This window comes from Delphinus delphis, chromosome 11 (assembly GCF_949987515.2).
Source record: "Delphinus delphis chromosome 11, mDelDel1.2, whole genome shotgun sequence".
Lineage (NCBI taxonomy): Eukaryota > Metazoa > Chordata > Mammalia > Artiodactyla > Delphinidae > Delphinus > Delphinus delphis.
In genome coordinates, this window is record NC_082693.1 from 95,318,365 (window position 1) to 95,340,351 (window position 21,987).

A 21,987-nucleotide genomic window follows, 5' to 3' on the forward strand; every position below is an offset into this window, starting at 1 on the left:
CCCGATGCCCCCCATCATGGAAAATGTAGCAGCCAACTTCTGGCAACTTTTGTCTTACAGCTCCAGCCAGTGGAGAGAGAGTTACCCTGTCCCTCTCTCTGGCTGCAAGCACAAATATCTCAGGGGTGGGATTCATGGCTCATCCTAGGTCAGGCGCCCATTTTAAACTCATCACCCAAGGCTGGGGCAGGGTCCTGTGTGTGGTCCAGCTTGGGTCAGGGCCCATCTGGACCAGTCAACATGACCTGAGCACAGGTCATCTCAGAACCTGATGCCGAGTCCTACTGTCAGGTCTCTTGGGATATTACCTCGGGAAGGCAGGGTTCAGAAGAAATGATGAAAACTGCTCCCCCACCCCTAGCTTGAACACACCAGACAGTCCCTATTGGAGATGTATTCAGCTTAACTGAAGGCCTCAGACTAGATCTGGCCAGCAGCCAAGTTTGGTATGTCCAACACAGTGCTTTGAAAAGATGCAATTTTTTTTTCTTTTTCTGCACCATGCAGCCGGCAGGATCTTAGTTCCCTGACCAGGGATCGAATCCAGGTCCTGGGAGTGAAAGCACCAAGCCCAAACCACTGGACCGCCAGGGAATTCCTGAAAAAATGCAAATTAATTGGCAACATTTCTAAGTCAGGAGATTTCACATAAAAATCTTTTTTCTGATTCCTCTTTGAAAATAAAAATTCTGGCCGTACTGGGTCTAAAGTGTGAAGGTGTTCAAGGTTACAGGCTTCACAGCCTCAGCAGGGAGGACGTTGACCGTGACCCTACCTGAGGCCTGGGCAGTGGCCAGTCTTCATCGCAGGAAAGCTGGCAATGTCCAAAAGCTGCAGCAGGGTCTCCTACCCCAGGCTTCCAAGGAGGAGCCTGAGGCTCAGAGACGGTAAGGGATTCACCCAAGCCTTCTGCTCTTAAACCTGGATCCTTTCCCTGTGCTCTCCCCAGGGCTTATTACATAAATGGTTACTTATCCATGCTCCTCCTATAAAGGACCCAAGAAGGTTTTAGCTGAAGGAGCCACATACATGGGGGTGGAAAGGAAATATTCTGACTCTGACTCCTACAGTAATACTATTACTTGTCTCTGAGCTTCCTGGCAGCCACAGGGAAAGGGGAAACACAAAGAGATCATTTTATTCCTGTTAGATGATAGCAGGAGAAATTGACTGTTAATGAAAGACAAGTTTTCTGGTTCCAAATACTAAAAAGAAATGTCTCAGTGTTAAGAGCAACACAGTAGACTGTGCCCTCAGCACTTTTTACAAGGGGCACGGTTGACCCAGACAGCAGAGCCTACAGAAACAGGCCAGTGCCCATGGAACCAGATTTTTCCATCTGCTAGGGCATGCCAGAGGACTGTACTGGGAGCAACTTGAGGTCAGGGCCTGGCAATAGTAAATCCTATAAAACTGTCCATTTAAATTGCATTTTGGGGGGATTTCCCTGGTGGCGCAGTGGTTAAGAATCTGCCTGCCAATGCAGGGGACACGGATTCAAGCCCTGGTCTGGGAAGGTCCCACATGCCACAAAGCAACTAAGCCCATGTGCCACAACTACTGAGCCTGTGCTCTAGAGCCCACAAGCCACAACTACTGAAGCCCGTGCGCCTAGAGCCTGTGCTCCACAACAAGAGAAGCCATAGCTATGAGAAGCCCGCGCACCACAACAAAGAGTAGCCCCTGCTGTCCGCAACTAGAGAAAGCACGTGCACAGCAATGAAGACCCAACGCAGCCAAAAATAAATAAAATAAAAATTTTAAAATATTGCATTTTTTGGGACTTCCCTGGTGGTTCAGTGGCTAAGACTCCACGCTCCCAATGCAGGGGGCCTGGGTTCAATCACTGGTCAGGGAACTAGATCCCACAGGCCACAACTAAAAGATCCCACATGCTGCAACTAAGAGTTCACATGCTGCAACTAAAGATCCCACATGCCACCAAAAAAAAAAAAAAAAGGATCCATCACGCCATAAGGAAGATCCCACACACGGCCACGAAGATCCTGTGTGCCAGCTAAGACCCGGTGCAGCCAAATAAATAAATATTAAAAAAAATAACAATACGTTGCATTTTGGAGGGCGAGTTTCTTGCTCTGACACACAACTGAGTTCACCAAGCATTTCTGTGTGCCAGGCACTGAGAATCACAGATGATTAAAGCCCAGATAAGTGTCCTCTGTCAGTGCCTGGCATTGCGCTCAGCTCATGTCAGATTCTTGTAGAGAGCTGGTTGTTTTTATATCACTCCTGCTCTGCCTGCCTCGCTGGGTTAGGGTAAATGTCGAAGGAGGTAGTTGGCAGGAAAGCACTGTATAAATCCCATGCATAATACAGCTATTCTCCAGAACCCTGCAGAGGCATGTCACATACCTGCTCTACCCCAGGCACTAGGTCTGGCACCAAGAATGCAAAGACAACGACAATATAGTCCCTGAATCAAAGGAACTCACAGACTGGAGGGGCAGACGGATATGTAAACAAATTACAACTGTCCTAGCGAGAGAAGTATGTGTGAGAAACTGAAAATAGAACTGAATCCCAGGGAAGGGGTTTATCAAGGAGGATATGACTACTGATCTGGGTTTTGAAGGCTGAATAAGAGTTTTCCCTATAAAGGGAAGAGGAGCCAGCAAGTGCAAAGCCGTGGAGGCTAGGGAGGACGCAGACCTTTCTGAGAATTGTGAGTGGTGTCCTGTGATTGCAGCACAGAATACTGGCAAGTAAGTGGTGGGAGAGGGGCATGAACAACCAGAAAGTTGTGTTTCAAGTAAGGCTAGGTCCAGGGAGAGAACCTGATGACCTGCTAATTGCCATGTCCTCCAGGAAGGCTTCCCTGACCCCACCAGCAGCTTTCCCCATTACAGCCCTAGTCTTGTGCTGTGATTTTTTTTCACATGTCTGTGGAGAGCAGCGACGGCATCTTCTTATCTCAGCCTGCAGCCTCCATGGCACTGGGCAGGGCCTCCCTGAAAGCACGCTTGTCGGATGAGTGGGGCCTGTCTCTTTGTCTTGCCAGGGGCCACCCATCTACTTAGAGACAAAGATTTTAGAGAGGCTAGGAGGCTTTCTGGGGGTCAGGTTTTGTGCAGGTTTTAAAAATGCTTTGGGAGGTTTTGAAGAGTCCTGGGAGCTTTCCTTTCCCACCATCTGGTTGCTGTCAGGATACTGTGGGTATGTCTGGGCTGGGCCCAGGACAGGGAAACAGGAGGCGGGAATGTGTAGGGTCCCTGCGTAGGAGTGGCTGCGATGTTCGGACTCTGGCCCTGGAGGGCGGCACAGGCTTCTCATTGTTCTACCCCCTCGGCTCTCCACTCTGGCTGAGCGGGCAGGGCTTGGGAAGGCTTGAGAGACCAGCTTTGGGAGGGAGGCAGTGGCTCCAGGCTCCCTCAAAAGACTGTCACACTGTCAGTCAACACCCTTACGAAGAACCCTGGGAGGGCAAAGCCCCTTCTCCTCCACCACGTCAGGTGGGGGGCGGGAAGCTCAGAATTTGGAGCCTGGAGATGTGGGTGTCCAGCTACGGGTTCATTGTGTGAAACTTGGCAAGTCCATTTCCCTCTCTGTATCTGCAGCTGTAAACAGTTGGTATTGATGTGGAAGTCACAGAAAATCACGAGGGTAGATGAAAGGGGAAATCAGAATTACAAGACAGTAATTTCAATGACTAAGGTTGATTGAATTCATTGCATGAGGGATAGTGCAACGGCACGTCTCACTGCATCCTTACAGCCGCGTGAGCGGGCCAGCAATGCTGCTAACCAAATATGTCTGTCTCTTCAGCTCTTGCACATGGTAGGGTTAACCTTCCTGCAACTAGTTCTTGCCAATGAATTGTGATCAGAAAAGTCCAGGCCAAAGCATATAATAGCTACCATATGATTCACCACTCTCTCCTTCCTCTGCCACAAAGACCAACACGGCTCCAGAAGGCGGTCGCTCCATCAGCCGGGGTTCCAGAGTGAAGGAGACATGGAACAGAGCCTCAGTGGACCCAGACCACAGTGGACATGAGGCATGAATCAGAAATAAATAGTTGTTATTATAAGTCACTGGGATTTTGGAATTGTTTGTTACTGGAACATAATTTAACCCATCTTGACTGATATAATTCCCACTTCCCAGATGAAGAAACTGGAGCTCACAGAGATTAAGTGACTTATTCAAAATTGCACAGCTGTCACAAACCCAGATTTGAGACTCTAGAGCTTGTGCCACTTGTCTGGGAGGCCACCACAATGATTTTTTGCTTGGGTGGAGGTCTGTCCTTTGAGGCCACTTTCAGGCCTGTCAACCTTTCCTTTGGTGGGAAAAAAACTTGTGTACAGACACAAGGAGGTCATTGCCACTTTGGGCCACTAGAGGGCAGCTGAACCCAAGCGCGTAATTAACAGGCAGGCAGTTTCGTCCAGGCCCCCAACACTGGAGGAGAGAGACGCAGGTGAGCCTCAGGAATACTGAGATGAACAAGACCCATTCCTTGCTCTCAAGGCCCTAACAGCCTGGCAGGGAGCAAGATGGAGGAATTCTAGACCTTCAAGAGGCCACATGAAGGCATCTGGTCCCTATTTAAAAAGGCAACTGAGGCCCAGAGGGGCAAGAGATCTGATAGAAGTTGCACAATGAGTCACTGGCCAAAGAGAGGAGAGAAGCCCACGAGTAAGGACCCCTGACTTCAGCTCAGGGTTTCTGCATCTCAAAGATAGTGCAATCCAGTGGGGGTGGGCGGTAAGGCTCCCCCAACTCAATCTGTCCAGGGAGAGCTGTGTTATCCCCTCCCCCAGCCACCTCTTTTCTTCCTAGAATCAGGCTGGTCCTCAGGCCTCAAAGCAAGGAGAGAAGGGGAACTCCAGACAGATCTCCTCCCCCACCCACTAGGACTTCCACCAGGTTGTCCCGGTAACCAGAGCACAGCCAAGTTTGAGAACCTAAAGCTTGCAGGGGAGAGAATGAATAAGAAGAGGGGAAGTTCCTAGGTCCACATATTCACCATTCATTCAATCATTTTTTCCTTTTATTCATTCATTCTACAGAAACTTATGAGAGTAATTCTTACCAGGACCTGGGACCCAGAGACGAATAAAATCCAGGCCCTTCAGAACTGTCCAATATCATAGCCACAAATTAAATGTAAATAAAATTAAAAATTCAGTTGCTTGGTCCCTGTGACGAGGCGAAGATTAAAGGAGATGCCAGGAGAACGCTTAGCCTAGTTCCTGGCTCAGGGTGAGTGCTCGGAGGATGTCCACCGTCACTGCTGTATTATAGTTACTGTAAGGATCTATTTACGTTCCCATCTTCCTGAGCAGAAGCGGGCTCCTTCCCAGCCCTGACGTAGTGCCTGGCACATAGTCAGTGTTCAGTAAATGGTAGCTGTCATTATCACCTTCATTATTATTACTATTCTTATGATAGAGGCAGAAGAGGGGACCCAGCCCAGCCCAAGGGCCAGGGTCTGCTGACAGCCCGCAATGCCAGAGCCAGGCTGGGAGGCCTCCTGGGTCTCCTCAGGTCCAGGGGAGGGTCATCTTCGCAGGCTCAGGGCCTTAGTACAGGGTCCAGCTGGAGGGAGCACGGGCTCAGGGGATAGTTGTTGAAGCAGAAAGCCCCTGCTTTAGTCTCCAGGAACTCCATCTTGCTCCAGGAAAGACCTCAGATGGGTGGCCAAGGTGGTCTGAGGGTCACAGAACTAAACAGGGTGTGGGGAAATGCACAGGGAAAGCAGAAGTGAGGTCGGCTCTGGGACCACTGGAGCGTGGCCATGTTTGGAGTCTCCCTATTCTTATGGCAGACATCTCTCCAGGGTCAGAGTCTGTGGGAGACAGAGCAGATTTGGGGAGGGCAGGCAGCAGGGCACCACACCCCACGTGTCCTTGAGTCCAGGGCAGCCAAGCCTGGCTGTTACGAGCCTCCCATGGCCCTTTGGGATTCCAGAGGCTCAGAGCAGCCATTCACTGACGCCCACTGGCTGAGAAGCCAGCCCCTCCCTGCCCCACAGCCCAGCCCAGCCCAGCTGTGGATGGAGCTGGTGGTACAGGTCAGGAGAAGGCTGGGCCCTAGGCCTGGGGACTACAGCCTGGAGACTGAGGGGATCAGAGAGATGAGATCCGTGAGCTGGTCATCACAGCCAGAATCTGGGCGCGGAGGAGGTGAGGGCCCTGCACTAGAGTTAGCGTCCCAGACTGAAGAACACTAGACCTTTCTTGTTCTCTGATCAAGGTAGGTGAGTATTTGTGGGTGGGGGGAGGATAGTACCAGGTGATTGATGGCGGGTGGATGCTCAGTGAGGGGAAGGGATCTGGGGATGTTAGAACAAATAGATCTCAGAAATTCTGTCCTCTGGCCAGCTGTGTGTGTGTGTGTGTGTACACACGGAGGGTAGATGTTTGTGGTTAAGTGCAGGGTAAACATGCATGTACCCAGGTATGTGTGGTTGTGAGGAAGGGCCCCAAAGCAGGGCTGCAGGGATAAGCCAAGTGGGGAGGTGATAAGGCAGGGACAGCCTTGGGTACAAATATGTGACTGGATGGGGATGAGGGGCTGGGGTGCCACCGTGAAAGATGACGAAGACCCCTCCAGTGTCCTGCCTTCCCCGCCCCTGCTCCAAACTTTAGGGCCCTAGCCATAAAATCACACTCCCCCCATAAGCCCCTGCTGCCAGTCCCCCCCAGCGGCATCATGGCCCCACCTGCTGTGCTGAAAGCAACAGAAACAACGTTGCTCCAGAAGGTGGGTTATAGGGAGCCCAGAGTGTGCCCCAGCTGGCCGTCTGGGAGCTGTGGAGCCCCCGTCAGGGGATGGCTCATCCACGCAGACCACCAGCCAGTCCTGGACGCCCCCTCCCTGACTCGCCATGTTCTGGCAGTCCTGCTGCTGCTTCCTCTGTGCTATTCAGCCTTCTCCAGCCCCACCCCCAGCTCACAGAGTGTTTCAACTCGCTGCTCTCCTTGCTGCGAGGCTTACAGGATCTCAGTTCCCGGACCAGGGATTGAACCGGGGCCACGGCAGTGAAAGCCTGGTATTCTAACCACTAGGCCACCAGGGAACTCCCTCCTTGCCTCCACTTCTCTTCCCCCCGATCTTGCTGTCACACAGTCCTGGAGTGGCCACCTGCAGATCTGACCAGGTCATCTTCCAGGGCCTGAGCATCACTGCGGCCTGGCCTGGGCCCCAGCGCACCTGCAGCCTTGTCTCGCCCCTCCCCCACAATACAGCCTGGGAGCCCCATGGAGGATTTCCAGAAAGATGCCACATTTCCTCACCTTTGGGCCTTCTGTGTGACTTCCCCCAGCCCCAGGCCCAGCCTCCCTCCTTTAACCCCAAAGGCTGAGCTAATGCTTCCCCCACAAGGCTCACCTCCCGCATAGCTCTGCCTGCTTCACTGTCCGGTGCCCCTGGGGATGGCCGGTCTCCCCAGGGTAGATACTGTGGCTTGTTCACTGGATAAGTACCCTGTGAATGCTCATTACTTCTCTACTTCCCAAGCCTCACCTCGTCCAGGGCCCTCTTCAGCTCCAGTTCTGGTTCCGATTTCAGCTCCAGCAGCAGGCCAGCCCAGGGCTCTTTCCTGGTTCCGGGCAGGAGCCCCAGGTGCAGACCCTCTTCCCAAGCCAAACTGGTCACCTCTTGGTCTCCTACCTGGACGCCTGAACTCCTATTCTGGCTGCTGTGTGTGGGAACTCAGAGTCCTCTGGCCCCTTCTGGAAGAAGCAGATAAGCTTCCAATAACCACTGCCCTCCACTGGGGCTCCTGAAAAGGTATATGTGACCTCCATGGAGTTGGCCAGAGAGGGGCCACACTCAGGCCTGCAAAGGCAGAGGTTTCCTCATGCCGGGGCAGCCTGCTCATTGGGTTCCACCCATTGCTGGAACATTCTTCCACATTCACCTGGTATCTTGGTAGGTGTGTGTGTGTGTGAGGGCCCATGTGTGTGAGGTGTGTAGGCATGTAGCAGGTGGGAGCTGTAGGAGGGCTGTAGGAAGGGACAGGTGTACGCCACTGAGGACTTGACAGTCTCCCAAACAAGGCCCCTTCAGAGGAGTGCTAGCTGCTAGTCAGGACGGGGAGGGCCAGCACCTGCAGGCTCGAGCACCTCACCCCCGCTCGGCCCCTTTTCTCTGTCGATCAGGGGAAGACGAAAGACCTGGATGGACCACAACTTTGCGATGCAGCCTCACGGAGCCCCAGGTGCTGGAACCTCCTTCTCCCGCAGCCACCTACTGGGGCGCCCTGCCCGCCCCTCAAAGCTCCCTGGAGGGGTGTCGCCTCTCATCCCTGTTCTCAAGAAGACCATCCATCTGGATGCTTTCCCCCAGAGCCACATCCCACAGGCTTCCGGCCGACCAGGCCTTGGAGCTAGGGCATGGAGTGTGCCCCCACAGGAGACTGGCAAGAGCCTGGCACCCAGGAAGCTCAGCTCCATCTCCCTAACAGTCCGCCAGCACAGCCAGGCATGGCGCTTGGGCCCCCTGCCTTCTCACTGGGAACAGGTGTCTACCCCGGGCAGGGAGGCTGCCACCCACAGAGGAGGGAGGCTGCCTTCTCCTGACTCACCACCTGTGACCCTAGTGCCAGGGGACAGGGTCCACTCCGAGGGCCCAGGTCACCCAGGTCTGGCCAAGCCCAGCAGGGTGCCTGTGGTGGAGAAGCCCCTGGTGAGCTCATGCCTGACCCTGCCTTTCCAATCCCAGTTAGCTCAGGGTCCACCAGGTCCTGCAGGGCCAGGCTTGGTGGGTCAGAGGCACCCTGTCCCAATGACCGCCCATGTGCCTACCAGAGCTTCTCCAGGAAGAGGCAAGCCCCGGCCCAGGGGTATTCAGAGACCCCGGCTGCATCTCCAAAGGGCCATCCCTGCCACGGGGCCTGCGACGGCCATGCATTTGGCTGCCCTGGATACAACGAGGCCAGGCACATCCGGACATTCATCCACGATGGCCACCAATAGGCCTGGCTTGGCTGTCCACTTGGCTACACCAAACACATCTAGACTGGACACAAGCACTGAGTTCCCTCCTCTGGATAGCAAACTGGGCTCTGCCATGGACTTGGCTAAAGCAGGCACAACCAAGCCACGCGCGGTCACGGACGCGGTGACCCCAGACCCAGAAAAGCTGGGCAAAGCTACAGCAGGCACAGGCAAGCCAGATACAACCACGGAGGGTACAGCCAGGGAAGTGGCAGCACCAGATCCAGGCAAGCTGGACACAGCCCTGGTGTTGGCCGGGGCGAACAGAGCCAAGCTGGACATGACTACGGGTTCTCTTGTGTTGGATACAAGCAGGCTGGGCACAGCCATGCATTCAGCTGTGCCGGTCACCCCAGACCCAGTCACTGGTGAGACCACACTGGACAGTGTCATTAAGCTGACGAGATCAGACACTGTCACCTACCCATCAATGCCAAGCAGAAGCACAGATGCAGCCCTGGACCATGCTACGGCAGATGCTGCCACAGACTGGGTCACAGCGCTCACCATGCTGGACCTGGCCAGAGAAACCAAAGGTAAATGCAAAAGGCTGGGCTGGGGATGCGCTGGACTGCTGGGGTGTAGGAGCCTGGAGCTGGATTACGCTTGGATAGATCTGGGGGACTTTAACGGCAGAGTTGAATGAGCTGGGAGAAAAGGGAATGGGGTTGAGTGGCAGAACACAGGGGGTGCACCCTGAACTGGGTCCCACTCTGCCAGTCAGAGGTCAGGTTGAGGGAAGCCATCAGAAGGGGGTTTACAGGGGTAATTTGTGGGAGAGCAATTATGCTGAGTCTGTCCTTTAGCATCTTCCATGATTGTTTCTTTGTTCCCTGAAGAGCTGAAATAATTAGGTGATCTATAGGTGAGTCCAGCTTGAAAAGCAAACCACCTACACGAAAATATAGACCAGCACTTCAGTAAGTGGTGATTTGTCTAACAGTCGACACTGCCAGGCTCCTCTAGATGTGAATAGTGATCTCACCCGAGACCTTCTAAATCATCCCCAGTCGGCCTTTCAGGAGGATGGTTGTTGCTTAAAAGGTGCCTCACCTGGAATTTTTTCTCGGTCCCTTACCCCCAGCCCTTTAGTCCTGAAAGGTGAGTTGGGGACTTGTAGGTTGGAAGTCCTACATAGAAGAAAAAACAGGTCAACACAAGGGCTAGAAGTTCATTTGGTCTTAGAGAGGCTGTGACACGCCTAAAGTCGCACAGCTGGTTGATGGCAGTAAGCCGATGGGAACCCAGATCTTGGAATTCTACTTTGGGCAGTCTCATTCCCAACATTTCAAAGGCTCAGAGATTCCGGGTCTGGCAGATGCTTGGAAGGTATCCAGTCCAGTGGCTTAACTGGCGTTGGGGGTTGTCAGCCCCCTTCTCATTGCCCTCTGCACACTCGGCCTGGGGGAGCCCACCCAGGCTCTGGTCTTCCCTCCTCCCTATGGGACCTCAGCTCTCCCTCCATCTTCAGCCCAGCCCTCTCTCTCAAAATGCAGGTGTAGACACCCAGTGGCCTGCGGGACCCCTCTACCCAGACAACTCCCGGGCATGTCTAGAGGCAGCCCCTTTCTTCCTGACTTCTGCCCTCCCTGATCTCACTCCCTCAGCTGCAGGCACCATACCAGAAACCTGGGTATCCTCGTCTTCCTCATCTTTCTCTCTCCTTCATCCCATCCAGTCTAATTCCAACTCTGTTGATCAGTCTCCTCAGTCCTTGGCTGTCTGTCCCCTCCTCTCCATCCCTCTGTCCCTGTGAGGCCACCCCCTGCCCCTCCACACAGCTGCCACAGGGACTCATATATTTCATGGCAGCACTTCCTGCTTAACAGCTGTTGGTGACCCGCTGTTACCTTCTTTGATAAGTCCAGCTCCTTAGCCTGGCTTCCAAGGCTTTGGACTTCTCCAGCCTCTTAACTCTATATCCTTGTCTGGACTTTTCCCTGCTTTGGTGCACCCGGGAGCTCTGTTGTCCCCAGCACCATGCAGCTGTCGCCTCTGGGTCTCTCCATAGGCTGCTTTCCCTTCTTCCCTCGCACCTATATTTGCCTTTCCATCTTGGCCCTCAGCAAGGGCCCTCACACCTGCACCCACAGTACCCGGTGGGTGCCCACCACCCTGCACTCACAGTACCCTGTGCATACCCCACCCCCTCCGTTAGGACAGGCCAGCTTTCTGTCTTGACCCACCAGACCCAGAGCTCTTTGAGGACAGAAATGGTGACCCTCATTCCTGTCCCCTCAAGGCCTGGCAATATGCTGTCCATTCAAGTGGACTGAATGCAAGGATGATTTTTCTGAAGGGTAAATTGAGGCTCAGGAAAGTTCCTGACTAGCTCAAGGTCACAGGGCTCATCATCCCAGAGCCAGGCCTGGAACGCGGGCTCCTGAATCAGTCAGGGTTCTACAGGCACCCGCGTCTGGGCAGAACCGCGTTGAACCAGCCCAGCATCCCAGCCACCGCGTGACTCTCGCGCGCGCACCGCCTCCCGCAGCTCCCACAGGTCCCCTGCGCTCCCCGCCCCGCCCCGGCCTAGAGGGTAACAGACCGGGAGCAGGATCGAGGGGGAGGGACCGGGACTGGGATGCGGGAACCATGCCCCACCCGGAACCTCGAGCCTGCAGGCACAGCGCCCCCGCGCGCCTCCCCGGCGGCCCGCAACCAGCCCTGGGTACCCGCTCCCGTGTGCGGGCGGGAGGGGAGCCGGTGCGGGCGAGGACGCCGAGGGAGGGGGAGGGGAGGGCCCTCGGCGGGGCGGGCGGGTCACGTGGTGCGGGTGGCAGCGGCGGCGGCGGCGGCGGCGGCGGCGGCGCGGCGGCGGCATCGGTGCAAGCGGGCAGGGGCAGCGCTGCGCCGAGCCTGCCGAGTCGAAGTCCCGGGCTGGCGCGGCAGCGCGGGGCGCGGGGACGGCGCTGCCGGGCCGCGGGCCGGGCGGGTGGGCGGAGAACGCAGAGGGGCGAGGCCCGGCTGCAGGGTCTGCTCGGCCCAGGAGGAGCCCGCGTCCAGCTCAGCCTTGCAGCCCCGCGCCCTGAGCATCTTCCCGGAGGAACGGAGACAAAGGAGGATTCATGTCCAAAGGTAGGAAGGCCGGCGGCGCCACCGGCGCGCGCCGAGAGGAGGCTGCGGCCCCCAAAGCCCGGCTGGAGATGCTACCCAGGGAGGGTTGATGCGCTGAGGAACCCATGCGCGGTGACATACGCACGGACACACGCACACACGGTGGCACACATCCCAAGATGTACAAGCCCGGAGAAATGCACATATGGAAACGCGGAGAGATACAGAGAGCCCCGAAGAAGCGAGGAGGCCCCCAGATGCGCACAGAAAGCTCCACACTGGAGCACACCAAGAAGTGCACACACATGCACACCACGCACAGGTATCAGGACCACCTACAGCCAGACAAGAGACCTGTGCGCTGACACGTAGACCCCTTCCCCCACACATAGGCGCACACTGAGTCGGGCACCAGCTGGTGGTCTCCAAGGGAACTCGTTGGCCTCCAGAGGACTGGGATGGAGGCAGGGGTATCCCAGGGCCCTTTGCTTCTGTGAATGGGAAAGTACTAAGATATCTTTTGTGATTCCTTTTCTGAGAGCCGGGGGCTGGAGCTGGGGTGGACTGGAATTGCCTCTGCGGGTGGGGGCGCTGTTTTGAAGGCGGCTGGGGGCTGAGGAAGACCTGCAGCTCCCCATGGAAGAGCCTCCCCACCCCCTGGATCCCCACTAAGCCAGGGAGGAAGGTGCTATTCTGGAAAGGTCCCTTCCCCCTGCTGCCACCTTCCCAACAAAGGGGTGCGGTCCCTGGGCCAGACAAAGACAAAGCCATTCATTTGCCTGTAAAAGAAAGCACCAGGGTCCTTGCTTGGCACGGGGATGGGGGGAGGTGCTGTTTCTGTGGGGACTAAGCTAGAGCTGAGTGGGGTGGACAATGTCTCTTCCTGGAGCACTGATGGGCAGGTGGCTCCCGGCAGGGGGTGCTGCAGACAGATCCCCTCCTCTCCAGGGGCCCTGAGAGAGCTGGGAGTTTAGGAGGAGCCCCCAGAACCACTTAGGCGGGATGGCATATTTGAGCTACATCCTGCCGTGGCCCCATCCTGAGCTCTTGCCCCCCCTTGGGGAGCCCCCCTCCAATCCCTGTTGCAGGGGAAGGAGAAAGTCTCGTAACAGAGTCTACCTCCGTGACCGTGGCCCACACAAGAGCCATCTGCTGGGTGGAGGTCAGCTGCTCTGCCAAGGGAGCAGCATCTGAGGGAAGAGAAAAGTGATGGCTCTGAAGTAACATCTGCCTTCATTCATTCATTGCTGAGTGTCTTGTTATACTAGGTTCACTGGGGCACAGAAATCAATAAGACGTGGCTCCTGCGCTGAAGAAGGGTGGGAACTGGCATATGTTCAGTGCCAGGTCATTGATGTCCATGCTTTTGTATAAGCTTCATAGCAACCCAGCAAGGTAGGTACTGTACCTATTTTCCTGAGGAGAACACTGAGGCTCACAGGGGTCATCCAGCTGGGAGTCAAGTATGGGCCATCTGGAGTTGGCATGGCGGGACCAGGGGAGCTGTAAGGGCAGAGGATGGAGCTGCAGAATTCAGCTCCAGAGCTGCATTTGTCCTGTGCCCTGGAGGGCTTTATGCACTTGTCAGGCACCCTCACCAAACAGTGGGCCCTTGGGGGCAAGGACCTTGTCTGGGGTCCAAAAGTGTCCTTGGCATTTAGTCTAAAGTTTGGCTGGAGTAGGCTCCCATTTGACAGCCTGTGGGAAGGCCTGGATGGGAGGGATGGGATGGAGTGAGTGAGTGAATGAATGTGATGACTAGGAAGTTAGTCGGGGGCTGAGGCAGCACAGAAGAGAGGCATCCACACGAGATGGGAAAGCAGAAGGTTTCCTGAGGGGTAGCCCTTGGGCTGAATGGCGAAAAAAGAGGACGAGTTAGCCAGGGGCTGGAATGGGCGAAGGGTCTTCCAGCAAAGGCTGTGACACAGTGACCCACCACAGGTTTGCAGTAATTGTGGCTGATTGTAATTGCCATGCGGTTGGGAGGGGCAGCTTGCCAGCAGGAGCTCTATGGGTGCTCATAGGTGCTTGATAGAAGAATGAAGGTGAGATCTGCTCCCGTTCTGGACCTGCAGCAGGCCTGCTGTAGCCCCTAGAAGTTGCCTGGGAATCTGGTAGGCCACCCCCTTCTTGTAACCAGGGTCTGTCTTTTTGGGAATGATCTTTGAAGATGCTGCAGTTGACAGACCAGGGCTGAGCAGGCCATGGTGAGGACACACACTTTATAAAAATACTTACAAAAACTCCCATAAATAAATACTAGACTCACTTTCCAGGTCTGTAAAATGAGGTAAGACCCTGCCTGCCCGACACACACATACACACCGATGGATCTATCTCACAACACAGGTTGTGGAGACCAAATGGGCTGGCTGTAGAGGCATGAGGGAGATGAGCAGCTGGGCAGGGAAAATGGGGCATTGGCCCCCAGTGCAGGTGTGCTGAGTTGGGTCCGGGAGCCACGTGCAGAGTGGATATGATGGCCAGGCTGCTGAGAGTCAGCTGCTGCAGGGCTGAGCCAATCTTGCTGCCTTCTGGGGCCGCCTGGCTGGCAACAGCTTCCTAGGAAGCAGGAGGGAGCCACGCCAGGCCCTGGGGAGGTCCTGAGACTTTGTCAGATTTGGCTGTGCCTGGGAGTGACAAGGAAAGAATGGTTTCCAATTGAGAGAGAGAGAGAGAGAGAGTCTTGCCAGGACCAGTGGAAGGACCAGGTGGTAGGGGTACAAGAACAGACTCCTGGCTGGGTTTGGGGGTGGGGGAGGGAGGTACTCCTGTCCCCTCACCCTCTTTCCCATCTGCTGCTCCATCAGTTCTCTCTGTGAGCCTGAGACTCTGCAGGGTGGTAACCGTGAACCGTAGGATTCTAGAATGGCAGAGCTGGAAGAGGGCCTTTGGAGAGCGTGGAGTCCAGTAACTGTGCTGTGTAATTAGTATCTGGGGCACCTCCCTCTCACGAGTGCTTTCACATGCACCACTTCATTTCCCCTCCTGACAGGCTGTGAAGTTGAAAGGGACAGGAGCAACAGGGTCTGGAACAGGGAGGCGCTGTGCAGGCGCTTCTAGGCATATACCTCGTGTGCAGTGCTCACTACAGCCTTACTCACGATCCTAACCGGTTTACAGAGTACAGAGGAGGAAGCAGGCGCGTGGGAAGGGGGGGTGGTTTGCCCAAGTCCACAAAGCTGGCAAGCAGCAGAGCCAGGCTCTTTCCACATCACCACACACCCCCATTTTACGGGGAGGGAAATGGAGTTGCTGTATCCTGAAACCCACCCTGGTGGACAGTGGCCTGATGAGGAAACACACAGATTTCTCTTGTATGTGAATATACCCATGATCTGCCAGACACAGAGGGATGTTTGCCTTTCTCCACTGGGGAAGGGCTGTGATTTCAGCCTCGCCTTTCTTTTGCTACCCACCATCCCAAGAACACGTTGTGTCATGTCATCTTAGGTCAGTGATGGCCCCTACTTGGGTCTCATCCTCTCCCCAGCAGTCAAAAGGGGAGACTTATTCCCCCTCAGACTCAAAACTAAGGCTCGGAGGGTGTCTGGGGGCACCTCAGGGCACAGACCTCCTTACCTTGCAGCAGTGCTTGTGGAACAGAGGGGACACGGAGGCTGGGAGACAGGAGTGATGCTCACTCTGCAGAGATGGGGTAGCCCTATATGTGCTTCCTCTTTTTTTTTTTTTAAATATTTATTTATATATTTACTTGGCTGCCAGGTCTTAGTTGCGGTGTGTGGGATCTTTAGTTGCGGCATGTGAACACTTAGTTGTGGCGTGTGGGATCTAGTTTCCTGACCGGGGATCGAACCCGGGACCCCTGCAATGGGAGCACAGAGTCTTAGCCACTGGACCACCAGGGAAGTCTCCCCATGTGCTTCTAAAAGACAAGCAACTGGATCAGTGACAGGCAGTCAACAGATGTTAGGTCCAGTATCCTAAAAGGTCTTTGCCGTTTTTCTGGGGGAGGCAGGAACTCAGGTCAGAATAACCCCAGACATCTCTCAGATCAGTGGTTCTCAGCTGGGGCACTGTTGTCCCCAGGAGACATTTGTCACTGTCTGGAAATATTTTCGGTCATTAAACTGGGGGGGCTACTCCCTGCATCTAGTAGAGGCCAGGGATGTCACTAAACATCGTACAATGCACAGGACAGCTCCCTGCAATAATTATCTGGCCTAAAATGTCAATAGTGCCAAGGTGGAGAAACCCCTGGGTTAGAGACACAGATGTGGTTCTTAGGAGCAGCGAGGTGCATATGAAAGTGCCCCAGCGACTGGAGGGTCTGGGTACTGGTCCAGATTTTGCATCTGACTTGCTGTGTTCTTGGCAAGTCCCTCCCCCCCAGGCGTCAGTCTCCTCATCTGTGAGATGAGAGACCTGTACTGGATGTCCCTTCCAGGCCCAACCCTGTATGATTCTGTATCCAGAGAATAATACTGTGCCTTCCACGTGACCTCTGCTTTCCTCTAGCCCACCCCTCCCACCTTGGCTTTTCAGGGCTCCCGGAGACCAGGACGGACGCAGCCATGTCAGAGCTGGTGCCTGAGCCCAGGCCTAAGCCGGCAGTGCCCATGAAGCCCGTCAGCATCAACCCCAACCTGCTGGGCTACATTGGCATCGACACCATCATCGAGCAGATGCGCAAGAAGACCATGAAGACTGGTTTCGACTTCAACATCATGGTCGTTGGTATGGAGGCCGTGGGTTCCCTGGAGGCCCTGGTGGCAGGCAGCACCCAGGATCCCGATTCTTTCTCGAGGATGGCCTCAGCCCTGGCTTCTCTAGAATGAGCTCTTTCTCGGAGGAAAGATCTCGCTGTGCAGATCACAAAGGCCTGAGCCCTGTCTCCCCACAGGCTGGCTGATCCAAGGGTGGGAGCTGGGGGTGGGTGGTCATTGTGGCCCCACCAACACCTGGCTGTGCTCAAGTTGCCTTCGTGTGTGTGGCACACGGCGGGCATCACCAGTGTCCTCCCCTAACTTCAGGAGCTGGGGGAGGATCGGATGAAAGGTGGTCTTCTTTCTGATCTTTTGTGTGCTTTCAAGCTTAGAGAGAATTTCCAGGACACTGGTCACTAAGTAGGGTCACTGGGTCACAGAATGTAAGAGCAGAGGGGGGCCTTTGCCTGACCTCAGTGAGATATTCTCTCTGTTGCCGAAACTGGTATCTGGGCATCATCCTTCTTTCCTCCTCCTTTATCCCCCAATCCAGTCAATCATCAAATACGGTCAATTTTACCTGGTAAATATCTCTCAAGTCTGTCCACCTCTCTCCATCTCCACTGCTACCACCCTAGGCCGAGTGGATCTCTCCCCTGGATTACCAGGGCCACCTGACTCAGTGCTGCTTAAACATAAGGAGCTAGGCCAGAGTGTAAATCATCTGGAAAGTCTTGCTGTAAAAAACATCGGCTAAACTAAACATTGTGCTTGGTGACATAAGTTGATTTACTTTCTGGTGCGAACTTCTTTTTCTCCCGATTCTCTGTCTCCTGTCTCCTTCAATCCATTGTCCACCAGTGACTGAATAATTTTTCCAACCTGCAAAACTCAAGTCACACACCCTACTTAAAATCTTTCTTAAGTTTACGGGTTTAAATTCCTAGCCTGGCCTGGCACTACCTCTCCGCTGCTGTCTTACCACTTCCCGTGTAGCATTCGACTCCTCCCTTACAGGGAACAGTTCTCCTGGACTTAACATGCTCTTTCCTACCTCTTAGCCTTTGTGTATGCTGTTCGCTCTCTCTAGAACCTGCCCTCCCAGCTTCTCGTGGGTCATTTGAAGTCATTCTTAGGTTTTAGCTTAGTTATTGCTTCTTCGTAGAAGTCCTCCTTGATCCCAGAGAGACTGGATTAGGTTCCCTTTGGCATTGTCCGCTTATGTTTTGTCTCCCTCACACCCAATGGCTCCTTGAGGGTGAGGATGATGTCTTGTTCACCACTCTACCGCCCGTTCTAGCAAGGTGGGCCGCTTCTCTCCCCGGCAGTGCCTGTGGCATTCGTCACGGGTCAGTCACTGCGCGCAGTCAGTACCGAGCCCAGAGGTAGCCTTTTAAACATATTAGGCACGTGGCTACTGCCAGTTAATCAGTTGGATTGAGAAATGGACCTTATTTGCCATCCCTGGTCTCATCCAGTTCCCTCCCTCCCCACCGTCCTATCAGTAAAGAGAAACTAAGGCCCAGAGGAGCAAACATGGCTGGTCCAAGGCTTCAGGGAAGAAGCACAGTTGAGTCTAGAACCTTAGGCTCCAGCCCCCTGCCGGGCCCATTTCCTAATATATGACAGGAATGCTCTAGACCAGCACACCTCAGACTTTATTGCCCATTTGATTCATCTGAAGTCCTGTTAAAATGCAGATTCTGATTCATAGGGCTGGGGTGGGGCCTGGGGTACCTCATTTCCTACAAGCACCCAGGTGATGCCAAGTGCCACTCATTAGTTGCCAGCCTTGCCGGTGTGATTCTGGTGCATGTTTGAGAAACACTGCTCAGACCAGTGGTTTTCAAATATTTTTAGTGTGGAGCTCTCCCTTGGAATGAAATCTTCTGCTGAACTGCAGTGTCAGTATGCAAAGTAATTCTGTCTTTACTTTTAGTATGATTAAATGTTAAAAACTTAGGTCAAGCAAAAACAAAACCAAACCGAAAACCACTACATGAGACAAATGCAGAGGTTGTTCCTTTCCCAGTGGTCCTGGGGCTCCAGAAGGAGAGAATGTGGAATCCAACTAACATTCCCCCAGGTCCTTCACCAGTAAGTAGGAAACCGTTCCCACCCACCTGCTCTCCCTACTCAGCCCCTTGCCTCCCCAGTGAGCCATCAGTCAAGGGCCTGGATCACAGCTCTAGAATTCTGTAAGCTCAGGGGAGAGATACTAGTCTCGGCGGGTGGGCATGGGGTCTCCCTGCCTTCTCATCTTCCTCCTGTCTTGCTGCAGGTCAGAGTGGACTGGGCAAGTCAACACTAGTCAACACGCTCTTCAAATCCCAAGTGAGCCGCAAGGCCTCCAGCTGGAACCGGGAAGAGAAGATTCCCAAGACAGTGGAGATCAAAGCTATCGGGCACGGTGAGGACCAGGCAGGGACCCCGATGGGCATTGTTCAGAGGAGCCTCTGGCAGAAAAGGGAAAGAATAGGGCTTCTTGGAGAATGAGACAGATGAAAGGCAACCTCAAGACAGAATAGAATTAAGCCCTAAACACGAGGGAGCCAACTCCTTAGACTGTAAGTCCAGGAAAGGGGGTGAGGGAATTAGAAAGGAATGAAGTAGGATTTGAGCTGGATGACAAAGGCTGGGTGGATTTAGACAGGCAGAAGGGGTAAGGACGGCATTTCAGGCGCAGGGAACAGCATGGACAAAGGTGTTGAAGACCCTGAACTCGACTTTTCCAATAATCAGTCCTTCAGAAGGAAGGAGCCCAGCTCCCCCCGGGCTGGTAGGGGCACCTGGTGTCAGCTGGAGGAGTGATCTCCCTGGTGCCTTTTTTTAAGAAATTTATTTATTTATTTTTGGCTGCGTTGGGTCTTTGTTGCTGCACACGGGCTTTCTGTAGTTGCGGCGAGCGGGGGCTACTCTTCGTTGCGGTGCGGGCTTCTTGTGGTGGCCTCTCTTGTTGCAGAGCACGGGCTCTAAGCACGCGGGCTTCAATAGTTGTGGCATGTGGGCTCAGTAGTTGTGACGCACGGGCTTAGTTGCTCTGCAGCATCCTGGTGCCTTTTCTGTTCACTCCTCAGTGATAGAGGAAGGCGGTGTCAAAATGAAGCTGACTGTCATCGACACGCCAGGCTTTGGAGACCAGATCAACAATGAAAACTGGTATGTCTGCCTGTGAGATTTCCACCCTAAAGACTCTGCAAGGCAGATACGGAATGTGGCGCAGATTCACTCACACTGAGAGCCGTCTGCGCCCTCCCTGCTGAGGGGTTAAGCGGGAAGGCTTGCTGAAAGAGCGGAGGGGCTTTGTCAGGAGGTGAGGGAGGAGGTCCTCATGGGGCCCAGGCATGGGGATGGAAGGGGACAGTACAGAGGGAATGTCAGCTGAGGGATTGCCTGGAGATGGGAGTGGATCTGTCATAATAGGCAGGAGAGGCAGAGCAAGGGGAACTGGGGTGCAAATCCAGGCTGACCTGAAGGCTATGGCAGGGAGCTTGACCTGAGAGCCAGATGTTGTAGCCCTGGACAAAGAGAGGATGGGTGGAAAACAGGAGGAAGGGGAGTTTCCATGGAGAACCTTTGCCTCTGGGAATCCACAGAGCAAAGCTGCAGTCAGCGTCCCGCCAAGAAGGGGTGAAATACATTGTCCAGGCATAGACGGAAGGGTCGACTGTGAAAAAAAAGCACAACGTAAGAGCTGTGAGTTGGGTTTCATTCACTGTCTCACTGAGGACTGTAGCCCGGGAGACAGACTCTCAGATGCTTCTGAGGACCTGCTCTGAACAGGTGGGCGAGAGGCAATATATGTGTGATTTCTGGCTGGGGGATACGGAGAGTCAAGCAAACAGCTCAGCAAAAGGCACGTCACGAGGATCAGATATCTCAGTTAAGATTTTAGTGTTTTTCTAAGTAGGGGAAGGTGCAAGGATTTGGGTCCATAAAATTTTTTTTTTTCTGAAATACAACTATCTGAGGGCCTGTTTTCCCTGTTTTCCCAAAGTGCAGAGAAGCCTTATCCTGTTTTTTGTCCTGAATTCCTTTCAGGGTATATTGTAGATCAGCGACTGCAGTGACTAATGACTTAATCCTTGTAGAACCAGATGGCAAGTGACATTCCCCACTTTACAGAAGGTGCCAGGCAGAAGTTTGCTCCCAGACAGGGATGGTGACAGTTGTCCTCTGTGAGGGAGCTGGGGTCTGCCCCAGACAGACAGGACCACTCAGCAGCACACCTAGGAACTGGCTGTATTGATCTTAGAGAAGTGTCTGGTTGCCTTCTTTTCTGGCTATACACACACTTCTGGACAGAGAAGGGTTATTATTCATTGTTATCAATGAATTGTTGCCATGACTGAGTACTTTCTACGTGCCATTGCTCTGTTAAGTACTATACCTGTTCTTTCTGATTCTTCTATGAATCTCTCCAGGCACCTATTGTTACTCTCTTTTTACTTATGAGAAAACAGCTTCGGAGAGGGGCAGAGATTTCCCCAGAGCTGCCCAGCTAATAAGTAATGGATGTGGGGAAAGTGTGCGCTGCTGTCGGGAGTGGGATGGGGTTCTGCAGGGTCCCTTAGCCCAGTCAGAGAGCTAGGTCCCCAGGGGAGCTCTGCCCTTGATCACAGGGAAAGCCATCCATGGGAGGCCGAGGGATAATAGTCAGCAGGTAACCTAGACCCACCAGGGGAGGTAGGAAATGAGATGGATTTGAGGGGACTGCTTCCTGACCATGTCTAAGGTGAGCTCCCAGGTCCTGTCCTTCTGGGACATCCATCTGCTTTCTTCCCACCCCCCAGCTGGGAGCCCATTGAGAAATACATCAATGAACAATATGAGAAATTCCTGAAGGAGGAGGTGAACATAGCCAGGAAGAAACGCATCCCTGACACTCGTGTCCACTGCTGCCTCTACTTCATCTCCCCGACGGGACACTCGTATGTACCAGTCCCACCCCCATTGCTGGGCCTGGCTTTAGTTTGCATCATCTGTGCCCAACCTGTAGTGGGTAACCGTTACCTGGACTCAGCTGGGGAGGGCCAGATGGGCCCCAGTGTAGTCACAGTCCGGTGATTCCCCAGAGTTTCTTGCCAGGAGAGTGAAGCTGACCGTCAGCCCCTGCGCCGCCCATTGGTGTTCTGGCACCGTAGCACGACTGTGCCGGCGGACAGAAGTTGGCTTATGTGCCCCAGATGCTCCTCATTTGTTCAAGAGATACCTGCTTTGCACAAGCCTGGGGTCAGGGGCAGTAAGAAGGGTGAAATGGGGAGGGGCTGGGCTACTGGATTGGGGCTGGTGTTTGCGGG

General features: G+C 54.1%; 1 protein-coding gene across 3 annotated transcripts in view; it reads left to right on the plus strand.

The window, feature by feature from the left end:
* The first annotated feature begins 2,712 nt into the window (after positions 1-2,712).
* Positions 2,713-21,987, plus strand: part of SEPTIN3 (septin 3) — a 28,405-nt gene continuing 9,130 nt past the window's right edge. For 2 of the 3 annotated variants that reach the window (XM_060025765.1, XM_060025766.1), the window contains exons 1-5: positions 11,768-12,041; positions 16,527-16,718; positions 18,969-19,097; positions 19,765-19,846; positions 21,481-21,618. In XM_060025765.1, the coding sequence (XP_059881748.1) occupies positions 12,032-12,041; positions 16,527-16,718; positions 18,969-19,097; positions 19,765-19,846; positions 21,481-21,618 (551 nt within the window). In that variant the 5' untranslated portion in view covers positions 11,768-12,031. Of the gene's footprint in view, positions 2,724-8,129; positions 9,503-11,767; positions 12,042-16,526; positions 16,719-18,968; positions 19,098-19,764; positions 19,847-21,480; positions 21,619-21,987 lie in introns of those variants that run through there. The other variant, XM_060025764.1, reaches the window with a different exon arrangement.